The sequence below is a fragment of the Emys orbicularis genome, chromosome 10 (assembly GCF_028017835.1).
Source record: "Emys orbicularis isolate rEmyOrb1 chromosome 10, rEmyOrb1.hap1, whole genome shotgun sequence".
Taxonomy (NCBI): domain Eukaryota; kingdom Metazoa; phylum Chordata; order Testudines; family Emydidae; genus Emys; species Emys orbicularis.
The window spans coordinates 31,817,493-31,845,018 of NC_088692.1; the positions used below are offsets into that span (position 1 = coordinate 31,817,493).

At 47.0% G+C, this 27,526-nt stretch overlaps 1 protein-coding gene across 1 annotated transcript in view; it reads left to right on the plus strand.

The window, feature by feature from the left end:
- Nucleotides 1-5,479: 5,479 nt before the first annotated feature.
- GSG1L (GSG1 like) overlaps nucleotides 5,480-27,526 on the plus strand; it is a 73,905-nt gene continuing 51,858 nt past the window's right edge. The window contains exon 1 of the mRNA XM_065412021.1: nucleotides 5,480-5,780. Coding sequence (XP_065268093.1) covers nucleotides 5,480-5,780 — 301 coding nt within the window. The remainder of the gene's footprint in view (nucleotides 5,781-27,526) is intronic.

Below are 27,526 nucleotides of genomic sequence, written 5' to 3' on the forward strand. Positions count from 1 at the left end.
TGGAAAGAGTCCAGTGGAGGGCAACAAAAATGATTAGGGGGCTGGAGCACATGACTTATGAGGAGAGGCTGAAGGAACTGAGATTGTTTAGTCTGCAGAAGAGAAGAATGAGGGGGGGGAGGGGATTTGATAGCTGCTTTCAGCTACCTGAAAGGGGGTTCCAAAGAGGATGGATCTAGACTGTTCTCAGTGGTACCAGATGACAGAACAAGGAGTAATGGTCTTAAGTTGCAGTAGGGGAGGTTTAGGTTGGATATTAGGAAAACCTTTTTTCACTAGGAGGGTGGTGAAGCACTGGAATGGGTTATCTAGGGAGGTAGTGGAATCTCCTTCCTTAGGGGTTTTTAAGGTCAGGCTTGACAAAGCCCTGGCTGGAATGATTTAGTTGGGGATTGGTCCTGCTTTGAGCAGGGGGTTGGACTAGATGACCTCCTGAGGTCCCTTCCAATCCTGATATTCTATGAAGTCATGAAATGGCTGATAGGGGATGCAATCAGTAAAGAATTAGAGCAGTGGTTCCCAAACTTGTTCCGCCACTTGTGCAAGGAAAGCCCCTGGCGGGCCGGGCCGGGCTGGTTTGTTTACCTGCCGCGTCCACAAGTTCGGCCGATCGCGGCTCCCAGTGGCCGCGGTTTGCTGCTTCAGGCCAACGGGAGCTGCTGGAAGTGGCGCGGGCCGAGGGACATACTGGTCGCCACTTCCAGCAGCTCCCACTGGCCTGGAGCAGCGAACCGCGGCCACTGGGAGCCGCGATCGGCCAAACCTGTGGACGCGGCAGGTAAACAAACCGGCCCAGCCCGCCAGGGGTTTTCCCTGCACAAGCGGCGGAACAAGTTTAGGAACCACTGAATTAGAGAATGGTAGCATAATTAATATGAATCAATGTTTTATGAATAGATTTGAAAATAGATCTTGGGTAAAATTTTCAAAGGTACCTAATGGCTAGATATTTAAAAGTATTAAGATGTCTAGTGGGATTTTCCAAAGTGACTAGGCATCTACCAGTGGGAATTAGGTACCTTAGTCCAGATCCATAAAGGGAGTTAGGTGCCTAAGCACCAGTTTTAGGCTTCACTGTGATCCATGCATGGCTGCTGCTTAATCCTAAGCATGCTCAGCACCTAAGTTTTTGCAGTAAAAGTTCCAGATGCTCCTAAGGTTCTGCCTCTGGGCATCTGCACTCAGGATCCTGGATGCTTAGAATGAGGCTATCTGCCGCCCAAATCTCAGAGTACAATCTACACTAGTGAGCAGCAGTGTGACCACACCCTGTAACCTTGAGTGCCTTACGATGCCTTGCTGAAAGAGTTCCCACTTTGGCCACTCACAACAGCCTTCCAGCATGCAAACCACACCCTGAGTGTGAGTGTGTGTGTAACTGCAGCCTTCCAGCCACAAGTGGATTGCAGTCTGGCTCTCACCAGCCTTGGTTATACTGTAGCGTGACCACAACACACCTACAGTCTTAGATTTCCCCCCAAAAATTTATGTCCTGCAGTGCCCAGCCTTGTCCTGGACAATACAAGTTATATAAAGTTTATTTCTTTATTAGAAATAATATGCATACAAATTGCCACCCCCAATGGAGTTTCCCAGACACTTCAATTTAAACACACTGGATTAGATAAAACAAGTGTATTATCTACAAAGATTAAGTGAATACAAGAATGAGATACAAAAGTCAGAAATGGTTACAAGAAAAATAAAGATAAAATGCAGCTGATGCCTAAATTAACACACTATTATACATTCAAAACAAAGTTCTCTCAGCATATGCTTTCAGCAGTCTTACTGATCCAACTTCTTAGATCAGGACCCCTTCTCCAAAAAATGCTTCCTTTGTCTTGTTGCTTCAGGTGCCGTGAATGCAATGGGCTAGGAGAGAGGAAGCAGAACCCTTCGGGTGTTTGTCCCTCCTTGTTATAGCGTCAGTCCCCCCTCTTGAAAAATATTTTCAGCTGAGTACCAAGAGACTATGGGGAAAGATGTTCCCTGCTGCTTCCCCCCCGCCACCTGTTTGAGAGTCCCTTTTTTCTCTTCCTGATTGATGATTCTGTTTACTGCTTAAATGCAAATTAAGGAGAGCACACATTCCTTTGCTTAGGACAGACCTGTTTGCCAGCCTCCATTTGGAACACGTATAAACACCATACATAGGAATCTTACGACTTCATTTAAATGTTGCCATACTGTAATGGCATCAGCACCCACCTCTTGCGCATGCCCCCCTTTCTCTGGGGGATAGTACCTGCAAACAGTTCTTTTCATGGGGGGTGAGGGGATGCACCGATCTCTAGTGGATGGCCCCCTTTCTCTTGGTTAGGTGTGAGCCTGCTTTTGGTTTTTTGTTCTTTCAACAGGGTGGCACCCACCTCTTGCAAGCACCCCCTCCCTACGGCTGGTGGTTCTTTCGGCTGGTCTTCAGCAGCTCAGCCCTCTAGCTAAGCCACATACGCTGTCCCCCTCTTCTTATCACGGCTCTGGTATGGGGCCATAGCTCTAAGGCTTCTCCCAAAGGCACCGCCTTCTTCAACCACTCAACTGGGGCCCATCTTGATATCCTCAATTGGTGTCCTTTTCAGCATCCCTCCCTGGACTCAGTCTGCTACCAGACCAGCAGGGCCCATCTCAGTACCCTCATCTGGTCTGGCCAGGTTTTATGCTCAGTCCTCCTGGCTCAGCCTGCCCACACTGACCTTCCAACAGCTCTGCAGCTATTCTATCCAGCCAGACAGCCAGCCAGGCCCCCAGTCTTTGACAGCCTCCGCTGGGCTCAGTTCTGCCTGGTGAGCTCTCTGCAGTGACCAATCCACCGTACTGCTGTTCATCTAGCCAGCCAGACATCTGGTCCTCCCTCATCAAGCTCTACACACCAACTGAAGGCTCTGCGCTGCTGCTTGCCTTTTATCTGGCCCCTTATTGGTCACTCCAGCAGCCCCTCTGATTGGCCGCTCTTCTGCGGCCACTCTTGGCTGCCTGGAGGACTTCTTGCTGATCTATTCTGGGACAGGGTGATGCAGGGGCAGGGGGCCTCCGGACCTAGTCCACCCTGCCACACACACATATTTTATCAGGATGATACTGATCAGCAAATTGAGTTTTCCGATGATACCATATAAAGTAAACTTTGTACAAAGATTATTACAAGAGTGTATCCCTGTATTCACACCCTACACATTGTCACAGAGGTTTATATGCAATTCCCTCTGGGAAGCTGCTTCTCACATCATGTTCATCTTACACGATAGGTGAACTTCAAAGATACACCCTCAAAATTACCTCTATTTATAGTAGGGTTGTTTACAAGCTAAAAGCACTTTATACATCACCTAAGATCCAACCCATCAGTTCATACAAGTTCCTTAACTTGTTGTTCTGTACTTTTCCTTATCTCTTGTTTACTACATTCTAAACCAGTTCGGTGAAGAGGGACATCCCAGCATGTGCTAGGACATACACACTATTCATGTATCTTGTTTTTGACAGGTTTCCTATTTTCTAATGCCAAAGCTGACTTTGCAAAGCCAAAGTGTTGTGAGATACTGACATAGGTAAACAGAATTGTGGAAAGAGCATAATACATTCAGTTAACATAACTTCCTAGCACAACATATATGATGTATATCATTAATACCATGAGCATAATACCTATTAAGGTGATGTATAGTATACCTAACACACATGAAGTGGCTAACAGCCCCATTGTGCAACATCAGTAGTGTTTGAACCTCCAGGACAGACAACCTGTTAGTGAGCTACAGTACTAATTTCATTAACTGCCAGCAGGAGAAGGCTCTTATCCTAGGAGTGCAGGGAAAGGGGCACTAGAGTTAGGTGCGAGATCTGGGAGGTGGTTGAGGGGAGCCTAGCCTGGCTTTCTCTCCCTTCCCTCCATAAGTTGGGGAAACTCCTGTCCTAGTTGGTGTCCATGGGGGCAGGGGCCATAGGAACCATGTGCTGAGTCTATTGGAATGGTCACAGGGAGCCCGGAACAGCTTTGTTCTGCCCCCAGCATGCTACAGCTGCTTACGTTCAGGCATTATTTTGGTATGGTCCCCAAATTTCTCTATGGAACATAAGGCACAGTAGTGAAATGGATAGAGTCGGTCAAAACTTTTCTAAACAAGAGTTTTGTCAAATTTGTGATGTCATACAAGTTGCATAACACTTGGCAGTATGTCCCTAATGTGCTCCCAGAGGCTCCCTAAAAAGATCAGAGCCCCAGAGGTTTGTGCAACTTCTGCTGTTCAAAAAGTTATGCTTATCTGATAAGGGCACAAAAACAATACCATGTGACTATGGTGACCAACCACACAGCTGGATTTGGAATTCTGTATATCAAATTCTCACAACAGTGCTCATTGAGACAGTTTACAAGCAGGCTGAGCATTCACTGAATAATTCTGAATAAAAGATTGTACGCTGATCAGAGATGTAGTAAACAGGTGGACAATGATGGACAATACATCATTCCTTGTGAATGTGATTTTTTAAGGAGTTTCTCTTATCAGCTGGCAGGCAAGAAGCAGACACAAAGGTGCAAAGATCAGTTTGTTCTAAGTTAATTCTCTCCATCCATAGAAAGTGGATTTATCCTACAGATTTATTTCATATGATATGCCTGTATGTGCTATATCTGGAAATAAGTCTGTAACAGTGGCCTCCATTTGCTATTGTGGGATTATTTTTTTCCTACTAATTATGGCATTTTAGTAATTAAATCACCTTTGGGCCTAATTTTCCTTTCATATAGGTGTAAATCAAAAGTAGCTTGGCTGAAGTCAGAGGAATTATACCACGTAACATAACAGCCCCCTGACTTGTTCCTTACTCAAGACACAATAAAAAGTCTTGAATCATTCTGAATTCCCCCTTCCTCTGGGTAAATATTCATGTACAGCTTCCAAAAATGGGCTCCTCAGCCTATTAATTTGAATATAAAATGAGGCTTCCTTCCCTTTCTCCCCCCTCCCCCCCGATAACATTCAGCTGTCAGCATGATGCAGTAACAGCCTAGATTCACAAATGACTGATGGCATGCAGAAGCAGCTCCTGCTTGATTTTGGAGTCAAGTACAATGTAGTCCCACAGCCTGCAGGTGTCTCTCCCTGGAGAAGGCTGCATAGCCCCTCGGCATCATGTGTGTTACGCTAGCAGATGTTCACTTGCTCTTCATGCTGCCTCTGAGACAGACCTTCTCTGATTCTTTCAGCACTCTTAGCCACGACACACACAACAATACAGCTACATTTCTGCTGGCTGCAGCTGCTCTTGTAACACACCAAGACGGGATTTCAAATAAAGAGGAAAATGGGAGGATGGCTGCAGCATTTCCTTCACTGTTTCAGCAACAGATTGGAAGAAGCTGAGAGTTTCTGTGACTGGAAAACCACATTCTGAATTGTGACGGGCTTTGAACTTCCCAGCCCCAAAAAAACCACATTTGATTTCTTTTCTCCGCAGGAGGGGGCGGGTTACCATGAAGACAAACCGAAGATGCAGAGCCCTCCTAGCAGTGAGTCTGAACCTGATGGCTCTCCTCTTCTCCACCACAGCCTTTATCACAACCCACTGGTGTGAAGGGACTCAGAGGGTCCCCAAGCCAAACTGTGGGAAAGACAAGAAGACAAATTGCCTCAACTACAGTGGGAATGAGACGGCCAATGAGACAAACCAGAACGTGGTGCACTATAGCTGGGAGACGGGGGATGACCGCTTTCTCTTCCGGTATTTCCACACTGGGATCTGGTACTCCTGTGAGGAAAATATCAATGCTGCTGGTAAGTGGCAATACTATTTCCTTTCAGCTTGCATTGCTTTATATTTGATTCAGCAGCTTAACAAATAATTGGAGGAGCTATTTGCAACTGTAAACTCTCTGCAGATGAAAGCCTGAGAATTTAGCAATTCATTGTTGCAAATAGGACAGAGGGGAAACAACCTGTTCATAGCAAGGAGGAGAATTTGCTTGTTTGTCTGCTAATCAGGCAGTGAGTGTGTGCTGAGAAATCAGCTGAACCTCAGACAAATGTGTGCTAGCAAGCCCTGGCCCTGCTGCTTGCTTGCTTCCAGAGGCCAGTCAGTGCTTTCCTTTCATAAGTCACTCCCCATATCATACAAAAGATAAGGTCCTGTTAGTAGCTGCAGAGATTCTGGGGTTCAGTTACCCAATCATCCCCTTAAATATCCTGAAAACACTGTCCTGGATTTCAGGGGGTGGGTGAAGCTCATGGTTCTACTCAGCCAACAGCCCCGATCGTCTGTTTCTAGTAACACTTATTGTGACACGACCCCCAGGCTACGTCACAAGCTAACCAAAGCCCAGCAGAGGAAATGCTGGTGAAAGCACAGGATTGAGTGACAGGAGATTGTTTCCATTCCCAGCTTGGTCACTGACTCCTTGTGCCACCTTAGGCAAATCACTTCACCAGTTTGTGCTTCAGTTTCTCTTACTGTAAAATGGGAATAATGATATTTTCCAACCTCACCAGTAAAACGCTCCTGGATGGAAGGTGTTATAGACAAGCAAACAGGGCTGGATGAAGGCACTATAGGCCCACGCTCCCCAAGCTGTGCAATGATGCCAGAATCTAAGCTTTAATTTTGAAAAATTGTTTTCTAGTCCATGTGGTTGCAAAACAAAGCATGAAAATGTGACCCAAGTGTCCCCGAGGCAGTGACGGCTGCAGTGAGCCTCCAGCAGAAGCAGCAGCCACCGCTGCTAGGGAGGAAGCTGCTTGGCCCCGCACCCTCAATGAAAGCAGGTGTGTTGCTCCCATCACTTCTGGGAGAGATGGAGAGGCCCGCTGCTACTGATTCAGCATCCTCTGGGGTGGTGTCCCAGGGAGCTGCATGTGGGAGTGTGCCTAACCCAGATCTCCTTAATCTAGCCCAGAGTGCAAAATGATGACTCAAAGCAAAATGGAAAAGGATTTGCCAGACCCGAAAGGGTGGAATTCCATACAGAGCTAAAGCAAGGATTAGTAAGGATGTAGTAAAACAGGCTAAATAGTCTATAAAGTGGAGCTGTCTTGGCTGGGAGCTTGATTATGTCACGAGGTCTGCACTATCCCAAAGCACTGGGTTGCTTGCTTACTGGATGGCCAGGACAGGAAGTGTTGCTTTCTGAGGTGGTACTTTAAGAATTAGTCAACCACTAAAGCTCATTCAACAGAAGGGTAAACTTGGGCCATCTTGCTCAGGTGAGGGAAGGAATGTGCATAGAACTCCTGATTTGGGATCATCCTCTCAGTCCTGCTTGGGGTGGAATGAAGGCAAATGCTGGACCATAAAAATTTATTGAAAAATAAAATGTTACAGAAAAAAGGGCATTTTTCTCACTGATTTTTGAAAGAAGAGCAGGACCTAGCCATAGCTGGGTGGCACTCAGACCAGAACCAGGGCCAACCAAGTGCCTCTGAGTTTGTTACAGGCTATTCCAGTTTTCCTAGCCAGGCTCAGACCATTACTGTTTATACCCCAGATTGCCTGGGTACCTCTTCACCATGTGAATTCAGTCCAGTTCATACATGGAGGTAAGTCAGCAGTAGAAGGAAAGCCTGTATATGCCCTTCATTATGAGCTGTGCTCAGGAGACAGAGCCATGCTGGAGTAGATAACATTTAGAGCTAAGGCTGCTTCCACAGCAGTCAGGTACAGGACAGGCCTAGCACAGCCTTGGGCACTAGACTGGCCTGACTGACTTGAAAGTGCTCGACCGTAAGGCAGGCTCATTGTGGTCAGGGCCATGTACACACCTGATTGTAACTGGCAGCATCTACGGGGGGCGCACACATAGTTACTTTGTGCTGCAGGTGTGAGAAGCACCGTGCAGGGCAATCACAGGCCGTCTGCCTCCAAGTACATTACCCAGAGCACAGCCCCTGGCTCCCCACCACACCCCCAGCATTCCTTGCCACCTTCCCATGCTCCAAATAACCAGAGCATGGTCTATAACACTCCACATAGCCACAGGGCTAACTAACTACGCAGAATGACTTAGGTGGTGCATTGCAGCGCCTCACTTTTAGGGGCCCAGACTTCCTACACAATGCATAGGGAGAGCTAGGCACCTAGGAAAGGGACTCGCAGAAGCCAGAATGCTGAGCAGAGAGCCGTGTAAGCTAGTCAATAGCAGATACCAAGCAGAAGGAGGTGGCCTAAGCTGTGCCACTCACAAGTGCTGGCTGGAGGCTGGCACTTCTCTTCATTTGTGATTCTCAGCTGTGAACCCTCCCTCAAGTCAGGTGCCTAAGGCACTTGTTGCAAAAACAGCAGCAGTTGATGCCAAACTCTGCACAAAACAAGCGTGGGGGAAAGCTGTTGCCCTTATAACACTTAGCCTAGTGGTTTGAACGTGGGTCTCCCACCTCTCCGGTGAGTCCCTGAACCTTTGAAGTAAAGAGTCGTCCTTAGTCCCTCGCTCTCGGAACCAATGCATATTTAATTATTTCATACCCAGTGGAACAGCTTCAACTGGAGAGATGGACAAATGCCCACACCAGACTGTCCTATAGACCAGGGTTAAGGCACTCACGTAAGGGCTAAGAACCCCAAGTTCAAACACCTTCTTCATACCCTGCAGAGGGGGGAATTGCTAGGTGTCCAATGCTCTGTAAGCACAGGACCAGAACTAGTAAGGAAGGATGCTTTGGTGTACTCACACACTCCATATAGCCACAACCCTGGTGATAGCACGCTCGATACAACCGTAGCACTGTTAATAACATACTCTGTATAGTTGACAACCACAAGGTTGTCAATAGCAAACTCGGTTTTTACCACAGGGTGGTCAATAACACACTGTATAGCCCATATCTCTGTCAATAAGACATTCCATATAGCCACCATAGAGTCAATAGCACACTCAGTAAAGTCACAGCACTGTTAATTAAATATTCCTTACAGCCCCGGTGCAGTCAATAGTACAGATCATATAGCCACAGTGTGGGCAATACACAGGCTGTCACTTCCATCTCCTACACATACCAACAAGCATCACCATGACACTTGTGCTGCTACAGCAAATTAAACTGTGGTTGTGTTTAATTTTCTAGTTTTGTTTAAACAGGGTCGGTTTCCTTAGTGGGTTTAGGCTGGGCTGGGTTGGAGGCTCCAATGCTACCCTCATACCGTCATGGCCCCAGGGACACAAGACATTCCTTTCCTGGCTTGCCCTGGAGATTTGATCTCTTCCTTGAGGTTGGGAACCAATTGTGGTGGTGGTGTAAAGAGCCACAGGGGAGGGCATCGCATTGCTGCAAGATGGTAGCAGTGTAAATTGGGGTTAATTTTGTCAACCTGCAAAGATGCCAGTTAGATTTTTAAAGCTGAAATCTGACAAACCAGATTTGCCAAGCTGATAGGTGATGTAGCCAATATTGGAATGGAATTTAAGGATGAACCCTTTTTATTGAGTCCAGGAAGCCTTAGCTTACTAATTCTAAAGTGAAGTTTTTTTCAGGTCTACTTCTAGCTCAGACAGTGTTTCTCAAATCAGTACACTTGGTATTCTTAAGCAATCCACAGTTTATTAATTCACCCGGAACCACATCCTTATGCCATAAACAGTTCTTCAATCAGCCGTAGACACAATCAATTTTCTAGGTCTGTACTGAACACAAAAATACAGTCTTGAAAGTGATTGTCAGACTAGGGTCAAGGGTCAGCAGTTTTGCTTTGTTCCTTGGCATACTACAATTTTTTTTTATTACATACGAGATCAATAATCACTTTGTCAGTATTTCTAATACATTTTTTACACTAGTGGTCCCTCACCAATGTATACGGGTGTCTTAAGGCACTTCTAAGAGTATGGTCCCCTGCTATTGGAATGGTATGGAATAAAAGGGACAAGTTTAAACTACCAAAAGCAATTGATTATAATTATTGTATTGAATCTCTTAGGCCAATTTGCTGGACATACAAAGTAGAGCTTGCTAATAGCATTAGTTAATTAAAATCCAGAATATGGTTACTTGAGGTCTCTCTAAAGAGAGTGCAGACTCAACAAGCTAACCTTCAGTTATTTATATTACGGAATAGAAGGAGAAATACAATCTTTGAAATTTAATCTCACCACTTCTTACCCGGTTAAGCATGAAATAGGGGAGAATCTTTTCCTCATGGCTGATCCAAACATCATTCTCCTGTCTGGATTTTGCAGCTTATTTGTGGGTTCAGTCACCCCTGCTCCATCCTGTGATTCTGGCCTAGAGGAGAGGCTGTCTGCAGGGGTTCAGCAAGCTCTAGGGTCCCACAAGCTGATCCAAGTTGAGATACTATTTCAGGGTCCACTGGAGGAAGGCAATCCCCTTATTTTGTACTGGACACTGGCCAGCTGGGTATTCAGATTTCAGCTCTCTTGGTTTCTCTGTGACTTCCATCGGTATTCAGTAGAGGGTGTCAGTATATAACACATTCTTTCAGTCCTTTTCTTATTGGAGGATTTTTATATTGGATTCATTTCAAGGACTGTATTTCAATATTAGCCCGGACTATTAATTGGAATTCCCCCAGTTATAACCTCAGTGGGTGCTTAGACCATTCCTTTCCCCTTTTTGTGCCATACAATCCCTGTCACTTCTAGAGTGCAACTGTTTACGAAGGAAGCAAACAACATCCTTTATAATTCCTCTAACCCTAGTGGGCAGAATCTTTACATTCTTTTCACTTCACATCTTCCAGGGTTTATCATGGGATTGGAGACTTTATACTGTCAGAATAAAACAGATTAGTCACAGAGAGATATGCGTCCGAGTCATAAGGCAAACAAATGTATAGCTTGAGGTGAAGGCAATGTGGGTTGGGTTTCTTGCAGGAACAGGTAGTTTGCTCCAGTTGACCTTCAGTTTTCTGGGTCTCATAACTAGTTATTTCTAGAGGGCTTAAACGTACATTTCTTCACTCATCACTGGTTCATAATACTTTGTAGCTAGCCAGTAAGACGGGAATTATGTCCTCATGCAAATCAAGGGAGATTCCCTTTAACAGTAACTTGAAGACTTTGTTAATCATTGGAGCTTTCCTTTCCTGGTAACTGTGTATTTTACTTTAGCTTAATTAATGCTCCCCAGATAAGATGTTCCACCTGTTGGGACAGGCCTATTGACTCTCATTGTCTTTATCTTGAAGAGGAAGATAAAGGTTTGTGCAAAGTATGCCAATTCCCTTTATCAATTTTCTGTGGTGAATTTGTCTGGCCCCGTTCTCACAGAATTTGTCTTCCATTATAAAATATTCTGTTAATAGTTTTTTTAACGTCAAATTCCGTCCACACTAACCCAATTCCGACCCCCTAAGGCCGATTTTATCGCTAATCCCCTCGTCGGAGGTGGTGTAAAGAAACCGGTTTAAAGGGCCCTTTAAGTCGAAAGAAAGGGCTTCATCGTGTAAACGTGTCCAGGCTTAATTCGATTTAACGCAGCTAAAGTCGACCTAAACTCGTAGTGTAGACCAGGCCTTAGAGATTGAACAAAGCTGAAGTATTCACGCAGCTGAAGTTGCTTAACTTGGATCGATCCCGCTCCCCCAGTGTAGATCAGGCCTTAGAGATTAGGTGGCAGAAGGGTTGCGATGTTTTTAGCTCTGTTGATTAGAACCCTCGGTTCTATTGTCAGCTCAACCTGAAATGACCTTGTGCAAGCTCTTAGTTATCAGTGAAATGGGTGAATGATAGTTACCCTGCTACACGCACCAGGTATGAGACCTTGGTTCAGATTTAGGGTTGTGAATGCCACTGAAATACTGTCAGTAGAAGATCTGGGACTGGAACGCGTGGTCTGTGGTTGAGGGCACTCTCCCCTCGGCTACAGGGTACTGCATAAAAAGAAAGTCTCTCTCTCGAGGAGTACAATTCTTCACATCACCACAAGACATTCTTCAGACAGAGCAAAAATTACAATGCATTGGTCTGAGTTAGCAATACTACCTTAGTGCAGTCTGTCTATCTCAGGAAGAATGGCTGCCACCAATGGGAGCTCTGGCCAGTGTGCAGTAGGGAATGAGATGGGCTTGGGCAAGAGTGGGTTGGGATAAGGGGAAGATCTCCAGAACAGGCCATCCCTTTATAGACCCAGTGGTGGTGGATCTGAGAATGGGGAAATTACATGGATGGAGAAACTGACTGTCATCCTGGTGGGCCCCAGCTCCTCAGTTGCCCCTAAAAGGAGAGGTCTTGAAGAGCCACGTCCAGAATCACGGTCAGGAGTGAAATTAGTGCTGTTGGAGAGCTGGCCAGGACATAGGACCTCAGAGCAATGTGGAGGGGCCGTGGCAACAGCCGACTGTCCGGGGACCCTCACCTAGACTGTCCTAGCAGGATCAGGCCATCCTGGACATGGGGAGTGGGCATGATCCCACTGTGGCACTTCTAGGATAGTGAACCTGACCTACTGTCATACTCAGTCAGAGTAAGAGGCGCACGCTTAGGCCCTGGGGTCTGGTTACAGTTACATTCAGTGGCTGGGGTCCCTCCATCATAAGAATGCCATGGGTGCTCTCACAGTCACGCTCACAGTTCTAGTCCCCATCTCAGAGGGGTGCATATGTCAGGCAAGCATGGTGCTGGTTCTGCATAGGTGCTCCCTGGGTCTACCTTCCCTCTTCCTGCTCCAGGCATAGGCAAAGATACGAGGCTGGCATATTGCATGGGACTCCACACTACATGACTCTATTAGACATCTATAACTAGGAACTGTACTAGGTGGGCTTCTGAAGGAGTTTTTGGCACATTTGAATTAGTCATGATCTGAGATCAATTTGTGGAGGAGTTTGCTCAACAAAATGCTGTGTGAAAGATGCTTACGACAGGAGGGTTTCACTGTAGAAAAGGCAGTTGCCATGGCACGACTATCTGAGTCTAGTCTAGCATTCTCTGCTATGCTGGCTGACAGGAGCACATACAGCGCAGCCTCCTTGCACAGCTACCCACCATTTCAGCCAAAACAATGCTTCAGCATAGGCATAAAATATGGATTTTACCTTTGTAAAATCTGTTGTGGTTGTGAACTGTCTACACACATTCACAAAATAAACGTAAGTCAAGGAAATCTAAAGCTCTGTACCATAAGGAAGTGGGACGCTGCTAGAGTTGGCAGAAAAAAAGCAAATCATAAAAAAATTGGCCACAGAAATTCTGAGTTAAAGCAACCCCCAATGGGATGGAGAGTGTGAGCTGTGTCAGAAGATAAAATAATCGTGTTACTAAATCAGAAGTAAAAAAGCCTGCAACTGTTTTTTAATGGACAGAAGCTAAAAGTGGCAGCTGATACCAGGAGTGAAAACAATTTTATTAGTTGGACCTTTCTTAAACTATTTTGAAAGAAAACACCTGTTATTAGTAGGGTTGGTTTGGAATATTCCATCAAAATGATTTTTCCAATGAAAAGTGCAGTTTCTGCAAAATGCAGTTTTCTGTTGGGAAAAATCAGAATGAAATATTTCATTTTGGGCCAATTTGATCCAAACTGGAATGGTTTGTTTTTGAAATGACCCAGATTGATTCAGCTAGAATCAGTAAAAAAAAAATTAAACTTCATTATCCTACTGTGACGTATTGTCTCATGGGTAAGGTGACCAGACAGTAAGTGTGAAAAATTGGGACTGGGGGTGGGGTGGGGTAATAGGTGCCTATTTAAGAAAAAGCCCTGAATATCGGGACTGTCCCTATGAAATCGGGACACCTGATCACCCTATTTATGGATGGTGTATTTCCAGCCCCCATTCTTTCTTATGGGCTAGGCTCCGGAGGGACTACATCTGATAATGCAATGCACGGATTTCACTGTGACCAAGTTGAGTGGTGCATAATGGAGGTATGCTCCCCATACTAGCCCAGCAAGTGCTGAGTTTAGCTGATTGGGCCCAATCAGCTAATTAGGCTTCAAACAGGGAAGATTTAGGCTGGAGGCAGCTATTTAAGGACAGGCTCACCTGTGCAGGAACAGGCAGGGCCGGTATAAACCCAGGTAGCTGCACCCAGGTAGTAGAGCTGCTGCTAGGAAAGGCTGTAGTCACTCCCTGAGTGGAGAGAGTTGGAGGCTAGTAAAACCAGAGAGGGGGCAAGCCAGACATGTAGGAAGAAGCCCAGGGAAACAGCAGGAAGAGGTAGGACTACACAGGGACTGTGGCTGCTTGTTATAGGGTCCCTGGGCTGGAGCCCATTATAAATAGGGGGCCTGAGTTCCCCTACCAGCCACTGGGGAGTGGCCAGGGTATTGGAGGTGCCAGACAGACAGCAGGTCTGAAAAGACTCTGAATTCCCTGGAAGGGGAGGACTTTAATGGCCTGGCTGGAGGGCCAAGCCACAGAGGAAGACACAGACCCAGGAAGGAGCAGGGCAGCAGAGAGAGACAAGATGGGGGTGGGGAAAAAAGACAACACTGGAGGGGGAGCGCAAGCTGGCAGAGCTAATACTAAGGATGGCCAGCAGGAGGCACCACTCAGTGAATGGCCCCTGTCACAGGCTATATGGCCCCTGTCACAGGCTATATGGCCCCTGTCACAGGCTATATGGCCCCTGTCACAGGCTATATATGAGCTTGGGTGTATTGTGGCACTGTAGTCCAGTCCGGGGGCCTGGCCCTTAGGGCAGAATGGTAATATCAGGCTCTCCCATAAGGAAATGCAGTTTAATGTTGAAATAGCTCCATATGAAGCATTTTGGGTTATTCTGACAAACTGAAATGAAACATTTTATCTCAGGAATGTCAAATTGTTTTGTTGTTTGGATCAAAAATATCTAAAGGAAAATGTTTCAGCATTCCCCAATCAAGTTTCCATTCTACAGAAAACTTCAAAATACTGCAATGTCATAATTTCCTTCAGGATGGAAATTCTGCATTCACTCTGCTCTAACTATTACCTAGAAAGAAACAATTGTTTTGTATATGTCAGACAACACCAAGTTATTGTATGAGCTATCTCAAAGCCGAGTTTAACTGGAAAATGTACAAGGTGGGATTTTTCTGAAGCATTCAGTGTTGGTCTAATTCTGTTCCCACTGAAACTAATGGGAATTTTATCATTGACTTCAATGGGATCAGAGTTAGGCCAGCACTGAGTGTTTGTTCAAACCCCACCCATAGTTTATGGGATGACATGCATATACACTATTGAAGGGAGTGCTAAAGCCGTCGGGTCAAGGAACCAGCTTTGAATTACATAGCTTCTCCAGTGGGGGGGGGGGGCGGGAGGAAGAGGGCAAATTAATAGTACATTCTAGAGAATGGTTGGAGAGACTTATTTGGGAATATGATTCTTTAATCAGCCTGTGACAATATCTGTTAACTTTGTCTAAATGCTGTGATAAAGTGACAAAGGGTACGTCTATACTTACTTCCTGGTCCGGATGTAAGCGATCGATCTTCTGGGATCGATTTATCGCGTCTTGTCTAGACGCGATAAATCGATCCCGGAAGTGCTTGCCGTCGACGCCGGTACTCCAGCTCAGCGAGAGGAGTACGCGGCATCGACAGGGGAGCCTGCCTGCCGCGTCTGGACCCGCGGTAAGTTCGGACTAAGGTACTTCGAATTCAGCTATGTTATTAACGTAGCTGAATTTGCGTACCTTAGTCCGAAGTGGGGGGTTAGTGTGGACCAGGCCAAAGATTGTGACTTCCTCTATATACTGAGAATCAGGAACTGCATGAAATCCTGTACCTACAACTGATAATTACAGTAAATGTTTGAGCCCCTGCATGACCTGGAAAATATTATGACACTGGTGTGCATTATCCCCTGAATCCAGAAATCTGGCAATCTTTACTATGCCTTTTTCAGAGTCTCTAAAATTTCTTTTAGGCTTTCCAGTGCTCCTGAGGTTTCTCAACAGGCCAAGATTCAACAGTTTATAAGGCATTTGGTATGTGGATAAGTACACAATGTTGAGAGAGATGAAAAAGGCAGCAATATCTAACTTAATATTAGTAATGGGAGGTTAACTACCCACACATACGCTTGTCAGATGGCTTAACAGGACAAGGTTTCCCGACAACACTTCATGTAATTGCTTCTTGAAACAGCTAGCTCTAGAGCACGAAGAGGAGAGGTTATGTGTGGTTACTACTTCAGGCTAATTTTAAAATTGACAAACCTAACAATGACCACAATATAATTAGGTTAAACATCCACAAGGCAGGTAGGATGCCAAAAAGTGACAAAGATTTCTTTAGAAAAAGATTTCAATAAAATGAGAAGGTTAGATTCTAAAGCCCTAAAGCTAAAAGTAAAGGAAAGAAAATCCCTAGAGACGGCTTGGCTGCTACTAAGAAAAACCTATAATAGACCACCCACCCACAAAACAAACAAACAAACAAAACCCACCAACACAGGAAAGCAAGGAGTAAACCATGTTGTCTACATCAGTGCTTCTCAAAGCCGGTCCGCCGCTTGTTCAGGGAAAGCCCCTGGTGGTCCGGGCCGGTTTGTTTACCTGCCGCGTCTGCAGGTTCGGCCGATTGCGGCTCCCACTGGCCAGGGTTCGCCGCTCCAGGCCAATGGGGGCTGTGGGAAGGGCGGCCAGCACATCCCTCGGCCCGCGCCACTTCCTGCAGCCCCCATTGGCCTGGAGCGGCGAACCGCGGCCAGTGGGAGCTGCAATCGGCCGAACCTGCAGACACAGCAGGTAAACAAACCGGCCCAGACCACCAGGGGCTTTCCCTGAACAAGCGGCGGACCGGCTTTGAGAAGCCCTGGTCTACATGATAAGTTCAAGAAGTTATTTGAGCCAAACCAAAATCCTTGAAATCTGAGCCTCTGAAGCCAATAAACAGGATAATAAGTTACAGCAGACATTAAGTAAGAAGGCGATTAAGAAGGGCCAAAATGGAGTTTGAAGAGCAAATAGCGAAGGGAATAAAAAACAAACAATGGATTCTTTAAATATAGCAGAATCATAAAGTCTACAAAAGAATTGATGGGCTTGCTAAATCATTAAGGATTAAAGACAGCAATTAAAGAAGATAAGGACATTGGTGAGTGTAACAAGGTTGAGACTCACCACCGCGGCGCCTCCTACTGGTTACCTCGGGAATTAGCTTTGTCCAGTGGCGCGCCCCCTCCTGGTAGTGTCCCATCTGTTGTCTTGCCCTCGGTTGGCGTCTAAGCCCACGTCACTCACCAACTCGTGGCGTCCTCTTCAGGACCACTGCCCTCTGGCAGTGCCCCTTAGTCCATCCACACCCCCTTCCGGGGGGGGAGGGGGTGTCAATCAGCAGTCTCTATATCCAGCCACCATGTCCAACCACACCCTTTAAGTCTAATTCCTTCTTGTCAGGGATCTGGCGGGTCTATGATGGCCACTCCCTACGGCCAATGGCTGGGTGTACTGCAGGGGGAAAGGGGCGGGGGGGAGACCCAGGCCCGCCCACTACTCTGGGTCCCAACCCAGGGACCCTCTAGTGGCAGCCATCCTGCCCTCCTTCTCTCCCTCTGTCTGTCCACATCCCTGGGCCGTTTCCCCTTCGGCCCCTCGCACCGGCTAGGCCCTTCCCCTCAGGACCTGCAGCCTGGCAGACACCAGGCTGGAGTTACCTTCTGCTCCCTCAGGCCTGCCCAGCACTGCGCTGTCCCAGGTACTAGTCTCCCAGCTCTGGAGATAGACCTTCCCCTCCCAAAGGCCTGGGACAGACAGACTGCCCCTTCCCAGAGCAGCCTTTTTATAGGGCTGAGCCTGGCCCTGATTGGCTGCCTCCAATCAGGGCCCTGATTGGCTGTCCATCTGCGCAGGCCCACTGGCCTGCTGCAGCCTAAATTCTCAGGAAGTGGGGCAGCTGCCCCACTACAGTGAGAAACTAAATGATTTCTTTGCCTCAGCCCACTGTTGGGGAGATCCTACCTGGGATTGGTCTTTCTGGTAAAGATGAGGTGCTCTCAGAGATGGAGGTGTCTGAAAAAGGTCCTGGAGCAAACTGATTGTGATTTATTGCAATTTAAACAATAAGTCACCAGACCCAGGTGATGCATCCAAGAATTCTGAAGGAGCTCAAGTAGGTAGTGACTGAGTTGCAAACAAAAATTTCCAAACCTCTCACTAAAAACCTGCCACCGTTCCAAAGGACTGGAGGGTGGCAAATATTGTGCCCAGGTTTTAAAAAGGCTGTAGAGGAGATCTGGGGAATTACAGACCAGTCAGCCTTACCTGGTAAATTGCTTGAAACAATAATTAAAAATAGAATAACAAGACACCAGGAAAATCATGGTCTACCAGGGTCTAACCAGCATGGTTTCTGCAAAGGAAAGTTGTGTCTCACTAATCTCTTAGAATTCTTTGAATGTGTGGATAAAGAAGAACCAGCGGATATAATGTATTTTGACTTTCAAAAGGCCTTTGACAAGGTCTCCTACAAGAGGCTACTGAAGAAGCTAAGTGGTCATGGGGTGAGAAGCAGAGTATTGTCATAGATCAAAAACTGGCTAGGAGACAGAAAACAAACACTAAGGTTCAATGGTCAATTTTCACCATGGCAAAGCTTAGCAGCAGGGCCTCAGGGTTCCCTACTGGGTCCTGTGTTGTTTTTATATATATATATATATAAAATATATATAAATATATATATATTTATTAATGATCTGGAAAGGGGGCTAGTAATGAGGAAATCACTGAGGCCAAGAACTGAAGATTAAAAAGAGATTGGACATTTGGATCTCAAGAAGATCCAGAGTGATCATAATTAATTATGAACAAATTTTGGAAGCATCAGTAGGCTTCAGGACTCGATCCAAGAGATGAGGCTATGACCTGTTTGGGGGAAGATTATCCCACATCTGCCTATTGTGGAGGTATTACACCTCTCTCTGAAGCATCTGGTTCTGGTTCAGTCTCGCAATTTGTATGTTCCTATAAGAGAATAATGTCGTCTGTAGTTCTCAGAGTTATTGTATCAGGCTGTCTTCAGACTCAGGCAGAGATTACTATAGCAATAACACTTGGGTCACATTTTCAAACATTTCTTCACTGCCAGGAGAGGTTTTTTTAAATGAAAGCTGAGATTCTGGCATCATCACATGGCACCAGGAGCTGGGGCCCTAAGCTCCTGCTTTATGTTGCTGTCTCTTACCTCCACACAATGAGAATTACGTGTCAAGTTTAAACTGCAAAACTATCTAGAATATTTCCACAGAATAATGTCTATCTCCATACTGCACACAATGAATTTCTAATGAGAAATATAAAATATTTATAAACATGTACATTCTAATATTTATACTTATATATTAAATGAATATATATAAGTAATTAATGATTTGCTGAGAAGGAGGCAGTTAACTTATATGAGCGGGAGACAGAAAGAAAGATGCTAAGGTGACTAGATATTTTGGAGGCTAAAGATTTTTCATGTATTCAGGGGTTTTTATGCATTTTGTTTTTGTAATATACTAATTCACTTTTGTTTTAAGAAATTAATGTGTGACAAGTGCAACTACCACAGTCACAGGCAAACAGATAAGCATTAATCCTGGAAAGATATAAATTGTCACAGACAAAAGCAAAAGATAATGGGGTGAAATTCATCATGCTGCTGAGGGTTAGCAAAGGCTGGTGCACCACTTTATTTGTGCATCTCTTTGTGATGGTACTCTACACGTGTGAACTTCACCTAGCGTGATTACAGATAGATATGGGGGGGAGGGTGCGCGCGCGCAAATGGTGTTTAGTATTCTTTTTGGTGGATTTTTAGTGGGTTCCATTGTTTTAAAATATTTCCTGTTAGTTTTAAATTTTATTGAATATTTCCATGTTCTTTTTGTATTGGAGGGTGAATAGGAGCATCTCATTTACCTTCTCTAGCCCCTTTCTTCTTCAGTATACCTCTATCATGTCCCCTCTTATCCAGTTCCTCCTTAAACAGTCCCAGTCTTAACAATGGTGTAGCCAGGTGGAGGGAACAGGAGGAGCAATACCACAAAAAAAGCGCTTTTACTCACCCAGCGGCGCTCCAGGTCTTTGGCGGTGGGCCCTTCACTCGCTCCGGGTGTCTTCGGCGGCGAGACCTTCAGTGCCGCCGAAGTCCTGGAGCGCCGCAGCAGGCGGCTTTTTTTTTTTTTTTTTAAATTGCTCCCCCGAGTGAGTACAAAGGCGCCAGGAAATTGACAAGGCGCCACTTGTGCTCAGTGGGGGAGCGGCCCCTCCCCCCATAGCTATGCTACTGAGTCTTAACACCTCTTCATACAGAAGTCTATCCACTCCTCTAATCGTTTGCATTGCCCATCTCTGGAGCTCTTTGATTTCCGGTATATTCCTAGGATGGGGTGATAGAATTGATGGTATAACACTATTTGCACTATTATTTTCCATCCATTTTCTTTGCTTGTTGGCCACCGCTACACACAGCCGAGGACTTTACTAAGCCATCTGCAGTGCAATCCAGCTCTTTTCCCAGAGTGGTTCCAGTGCATTTAGAATCCAGTAAAGAGTGCGAGAAGTTAAAATTACTCCTCCAAGGTGCATTAACTTGCATTTGCCAACACTGAATGTCATCTGCCATCATGCTGCCCATTCCCTTGGCTTTGTCAGGTCCCTATGGTATCCCTATTCCACAGTTTTGAAATGTTGCTATTCTCAAAAATGTAAACTAAAGCTATGTTTGAGAAGGGTGATTTCTTTGGGGGTAACTCTGAACTAAAAGCCTTGGCAGTGGTGGTCTAAATTGCCACAATGGTCCACTCTGCAAGTAGCACCAACCATTCCTTTCCCTTTCCTCTGACTACTCTCTTCCTGGTTTGTTGCTACCTGGCTACCTGTTTCTCTGTTGGTGCAATGATTCTGTGAGCACAGCACCCCTATGTGTGGTCATGCCAGCAGGAGCTGCTGATACTACAACTACTGGTGTTCCTCCACACCCTGCTGCTGAGGGTGCCATGTGGCGCTCCGGGTCCTGAACGTTAAGATGTGGGTAGGAAAGGGAGGGGCCATTGTCCTGTCAATTTGGATCATGGAGCAGACAGTGGGGCAAGGGTGAGGCAGATAATAGCAACACATGCCTAGTGAAGACCTGCAATGGAGGAGAATGGTGATCTCCAAGACCCCTCACAGGCCGTTTTCTCCCCTTTCTTCTGCTCTATGGAAAGCATAGGTGCCGACTCCCTGGGTGCTCCAGCCCTGGAGCACCCACGGGAAAAAATTGGTGAGTGCTCTGCACCCAAAGGCAGCTTCCCGCCCCAGCTCGCCTCCGCCCCCTCCCCTGAGCGCGCCTTCCCCACTTCTCCTCCCAGCGCTTGCTGCCGCAAAACAGGCGTAACAAGTTGTGGGAGGGAAGGGGGAGGAGTGGGAACACGGTGCGCTCAGGGGAGGAGATGGGGCTGGGATTTGGGGGAGGAATCCAATAGGGGCAGGGAGGGGGCAGAGTTGGGGCAGGGACTTTGGGGAAGGGGTTGGAATGGAGGCAGGGCCGGGGGGGGGGGGGCGCGAGCACCCACTGGCACCAGGAGAAGTTGGCGCCTATGATGGAAGGTTTTCATCATAAAAGGTTAAAAGAAGACTTGATCACAGTTTGTAAATACCTACCTGGGGAGAAGACAGCAGTGGGCTCTTCAGTCCAGCAGACAAATGCACAACAAGATCCAGTGCCTGGGAACTGAAGCTAGAGAAATTCAGGCTAGAAATAAGGTGCAATTTTCTCACAGTGAGGGTGATTAACCATTGACTAGCTTACCTGGGGATGTGGCAGATTCTCCATCACTTGAAGTCTTTATGGTGAGATTGGGTATCTTTCTAAAAGACCTGCTCTAGCCCAATCAGAAGTTATGGCGTTGATGCCAGAATCACTGGGTGAATTTTTTTTCTGGCCCATGTTGTGGAGGAAGTCAGACTAGATGATCATAATGGCCCCTTCTGGTCTTAGTCTATTCATATCTTGGCTTAAACTATTCTGCTATCACTGAGTGCTGTTGGCTCTTCCCACAGGTGCATTGGTATGTGCCAGTTGGAGCAGGAGGCATGTTAACTGAATTATTATTTATTCCAGTACAGCCTAAGAACCAACCAAGAATGGGGCACCACTGTGCTAAACAGAGTAGCAGACAGTCCCTACTGTGAATTCTAGACAGAATAAACAGACCACATAGACACAGGGTACGGGACAGGGACACAACACACTGGAACAATAAAACTGAAGTTTTAATTAGAGCTGCTTGAATAGCGAATTAGTTCAGGCAGCTGCTAAGAAATCAATCCCTGGAGTCTGTTGCCAGCATTATATCCCTGGGTGGTCATCAAAGGCAATTATGCTCTGCCAGGAATTCAGATCTGCTGGTAACAAACAGGAGGCTGTTAATAAGAGCAAGGAACTCATTCACTGCTGGATCAAACAAAGTGTGATCGATAGAGGGAGACAGTCACAAAGGTGGACTTTACTCATTCCAGCCGGAAAGCCTGGCAGGCCATTAAAAGTCTTTCTGGATATTCCACGCTCATCAAAACGGGGTTTCCCGTCTCCACAAATGCTGTCATTTCCCAGCCAATGGCTATTGCCCATAGACAGAACCTGGATAAGTCTTTCAGTCCTGCAGTCAAAACTGAGATTACAGATGGCAGGCTCCTAATGTGGATTCAAACTTAATGGGTCTTTTTTCAGACAAAGAGCTGGACTGGACCATAAAGTTTATGAAAACAGGAAAGACTCCAGACCTGGATTATATCCATATGAAGTTCCTACTATACCTAGGGCTAAAAGGTGATTGCTTTGGTTCCTCAGCCAGTGTTTCCAGAACAACCGCATCCCAAAAATCTGGCACAATGCAAAGGTTGTAGCCATTCTGAAACCAGGAAAACCCTGGAAGATCCCAAGCGCTAGTGATCCATCTCTCTACTTTGTGTCAAATACAAGTTTATGAAGAGACCAATTCTGATGTGCATCAATGACGTTATCAAGCCACAACTGCTCTTTGTTCAGGCTGGCTTCAGATGAGCATGCTGTACCCAAGATTACATTATTCACTCAACACAAGACATTGAAGATGCCTTTGGGAAAAGCAAGAAAGTTGGTGCTGTTCTGGTGGATCTATCAGCTGCATGTGATGCTGTTTGGCAGGTGGGGCTGACTGCCAAGTTGTGTCACACTATTCTCTCTAAACCTATGGTGCAGCTCATCATGGAGATAACAAATTGGAGTTCCTTTTTGCAAGCTGGAGACAAACTTAACTCGCTTAGACATCTCTGTAGCGGACTCCTACAAGGATCCACTGTAGGTCTCCTCCTTTTCAACATATATACTTACTGGCTTTAATTGTTGGTAGGTTGTAAGTATGTACATGTGGATGGGCTCTGTCTCGCTGATGTGGATAATGATCTACCCAATGCTGAAGAGACACTCTGTCAGGACATGAATGCTCTGGCCAAAGCTTCATCAATGGAGATTTACTTTGAGAGTCTGATAGTGCCCAAACTTCCATCTAAACAATCGCCTGGCCTATCAACCCCTTACAGTTTGTGTTGAGGATCATCCACTCCCTTCCCAGACAGTTGTCCCTTATTTAGACTGTGGTCCAGTTTGACTCCTAATATACTGGTCACATCTAGAACACTTAAAGAAAACTCTCACCTCCTGCACTGCCGTGAGATAAAAGCTAACAGGAACCTCCTGGAGAACAGAAGCAAATGTTCGATGAACCTCATTCCCAGCACTGGTGTTCGCTCCAACAGAATATTGTGCAGCAGTTTGGAGCACTGCCTCCCCCTCTGCTGGATATGGGTTTAGGGGGATCACTGTGGGAAAGACAGCGCTCCTACACATTACCATTCAGCACCAGCCATCACCAGCTACAAACCCCAGGCCCCTGCTGCAAAGCCCTTTAGACACCCCTCCTTTTGAATGGTGGTGATGACAATATAAGGGTCACTTGCCAGCTGTGCAGATGTTTATGGCTGGCTTTGACTTTGACCCCTAAAGGGTAGAGGCCTCTGGCATGCTGAACCACATGGCGCACAGCCCTCAGGACTTAAAGTAGCAGCAGCCTCTCTCAGGACAACAAATATGCACTGGGTCCTCAGAGCAGGGGTTGGCAGAGCACACATAGTGTGTTCAAGTGGGACAGAAATTCGGTCCTAACCAGCCTTTGGCCATATCACGGACTGCAGCCTGTGCAATGATGCTGGCTGTGCACTTGCTTCCTTTCTCCCAAATGGAGAGTAAGGGCTACAGGGACTTTGCAGCTGCTTATGCTCCCAGCTGGCATATATCCAGCCAGTCCTATTTTGCAAAGAGAGCCATGGCAGAGCTGTGTGCAGCCGCGAGGGGAGCTACACGGTGTTCTCTGGGTAACTGTGAAGGTGGCAAGGGGCATCTTGCATCCACTAATATATGGACCAGTAGCCAAACAGCTGTCATGGCCCAGTGGGTAAGCAGGCGCAAGACTAGCACCACCGTGCGGTCCGTGTGAAGCAGCACTCTTCCAGGAGCATTGTGGGGAAGCTGCATGTTGTTGCAGAGGAATGGGTGAGCTCCTAACTCTCTGCTAGTGTTGTGGCCACGGACAATGGATTGCATGTCACCAAGGTCATGCATGGTGCTGGCTTCCAGCATGTCCCTGGCCTCCTTCACTGCCTCAGTCTGGTGATGAGGGAATTCTAGAGGGGGCTGCTCAGGTGCAGCATGGCTTACAGTGGCCTGTCAAATCCAAGGCCATGGTAGCCGTCTCTGTGCAGCATGAGCGGCTGGTCTCGGTCTCTCTCTCTTTGCCAGATAAAGCAGGAGGTGTTGACCAAGGAATTCTGCCTGTTGCATGCTGGAGCATCTGTCTGAGCAGAGAGCAGCAGGGCTAGCATTCTGCAACCCTGCTTAGGCTCACACAGACACCCTCCTGGACTTGTCAGCATTCCTCCAGCTGCTTGTGGAGAAGACCTGCAACCGCCTAGAGCAGGGGTTCTCAAACTTCATTGCACCATCACCCTCTTCTGACAACAAAAATTACTATCAGGCCCTAGGAGGGGGGACTGAAGCCTGAGCCCACCCAAGCCCCACTGCCCCAGGCCGGGGGGGGGGGTCAAAGCCCAAGCCCGAGGGCTTCAGCCCCTGGCAGGGAGCCTGTAACCTTAGCCCCGCCACCCAGAGTTGAAGCCCTCAGGCTTGGGCTTTGGTCCTGGGCCCCAGCAAGTCTAAGCCAGCCCTGGTGACCCCCATTAAAATGGGGTCGTGATGCACTTTGGGGTCCCAACCCATAGTTTGAGAACCACTGGCCTAGAGCACTACAGTGAAGCCACCAAGCTGGCAGCAGGGGTGATGTGGCACTGGCCAGCTAATCCCTTTGCTGTGCAAACTGGAGAGGAAACTAACCCCACATAAAAACCTCTTCTAGCAACCGAGCACTACGCTGGGTTCGCTCTGATCGGGAACATCTGTCTGTGCTTGTGGGAAATTGCCATTTACAAGCAATGATGGAAAAGAAGCTCAACCTCACTGCAACACTCCTAGTCCCCTGTTTCAAAACCACTATGGCTTCGTTTCTGTCAGGGAAGAAGAGTTGCATTTAGAGGTAGATTCACAGGCATGGTGGCTTAGATCCATGACCAAGGGCCTCCAACGTGTGGCCAGCAGCATTACTACCCGCAAGTGACATCATGGCAGATGCAGAGGGAGAGAGCAGTGGGTCCTCTTGGGACAGTCTGGAGGGCTTTCAATTGGTCAGCGTTGCTTCTGGCTCCTCTCAGGACCAGGGTGCTGCTGCTACAGTGAATGGGAGGGATGTCTCCATGATCCCAGGAAAATAACCCCTAACTGAGACCCTCTGTCATACTGGCAAATACCCAGAGATGTGAGGCCAGCACTGCACCAACTTGCTGTCACCCACCTTCCCTGTCCACTGCAGTGTGTGGTTCAAGTGCCTATTTAGTGTGGCACGTGCTATCGTGACATACATGTGCACGTCTCTCCTGGGGAGTGTGGAGAGAAGTCTGCCAGAAAAGGCTGTGGGTGGGAGGAGGCGGCAAGTCTGGAGACGGCTTGCAGCCCTAGGTCCCCAACTGTGACATAGCTGCACTTGCATTCTCCAGCCCCACCCCCAGCAAATGCAGCATGTAGAGAGACTTTGCTCAGCATCCACCTCCAGCAATGCAGACAGACACATGCAACCTGGCATAGTGCTGTCACATGGAGTGATTTCATCATGTCATTTACTCATTGCAGTGGAGGGGTGGGGCTAGACACAGAGGGAGCAGGACTAGCTCAGCCAACCATGCCCGTGTTGGATTAACAGGCTAACCCGGTCTGTGTCTCTGAATTTGTTTGGGGGGTTCTGATGGACAATCCCTTTTCTTAGATTTTCTTTCAATACATGGTTCAAAACAAGGTTCTGGGCTGGTGTGAGTCACCAGATCTTCTAGCTTCTTCTCCAGCAATGCTTTCCTGGGAAGGGGGGGCATCTCCCATCTCTTCATGGCAGGGAGCACCCACCTCCAGACAGTGTTGGGGTCACTGCTGTGGGCAGGTCAGGCAGGGAGAGCAGCCCAACTTCCCCCATCCGCCAGTGGAGGGTGTGTTCTTCCATTAGCCCCCTTCCTCTCCCTCTCCTCCAGGGCACCGGCTCTCAGGCAGTAGTGTCCAATAATAGTACCTGCCAATCCTTCCGCAGCAGCACCTGGCCCCAACAGAATGTGAAGACAGTGGCTGCTGCTTCTCCAGCAGAGAGACCTGAGATTGAGAGCTGCTCACTACCGTGGAGGCTGGGGCTGCCAGCATGTGGTACCTGCACCTTCTGTACTCAGCCAAGCACCTGTGTATGAAGCTGCTCTACAACAGGGTTCTCAGCCTTTTTCTTTCTGAAGCCCCCTCCCTAACATGCTATAAAAACTCCACCGTCCAGCTGTTGCCTGCCCAGAACTGGGCCCTGAGATGGCAAACAGGGTTCGTCGCCCGGTGTGCTTGGCACCAATAAAGACACCGAGGGGAGAAAGCAAGCCAAGTTTATTTCAGAGCTCTGAAATGGCACTAGGAGACCAGCATGTCTCAAATCCAGTGCCGCACATACAAATAACTTTTACCTTTTATACTCCAAACTGTTTCTGTGTAAGCCTTTGTCTGTTACTCCCTCTTACCCCTCCCACCTCGAGCAGTTACAATTAGAAAAATTCCCATTCGTCTGCTTATCTTTTGGCCTTGCAAGGCCTGTTTACAGCAGCTGCCTGCTAGAAAAGCTGACTAGTACATTTCTGCTTCAACATGTAAGCAGTTAGCACAGAAGTAGGTGAGAGTTCACAAAATGGAGTCACTGTGGCTCACAGACCCAGAGCAGAAGAGCTTCATCGGCTCTTTTGGCCTTCCACTCCCCTGAGTTACCTGGTAGCTATGCCTAGTGACACCAACAATCCCTCCTTTGAGAACACTCAACAAACCTTTGTCAGAGTTTTCTCATACTCTAAAGACAAAATGCGATTAAGCTCCATACAATCAGGATTATCAATAAGAGAATATAAAGGAACCTCTGGGGTATGGGAGGTACAAATCTTACATATGAGCACTTTACAGCAAGTGAGCAAAAGAAAAAGGACAAAACATATCACAACACCTGTGAGCAAGATGCGAACAATACTTCC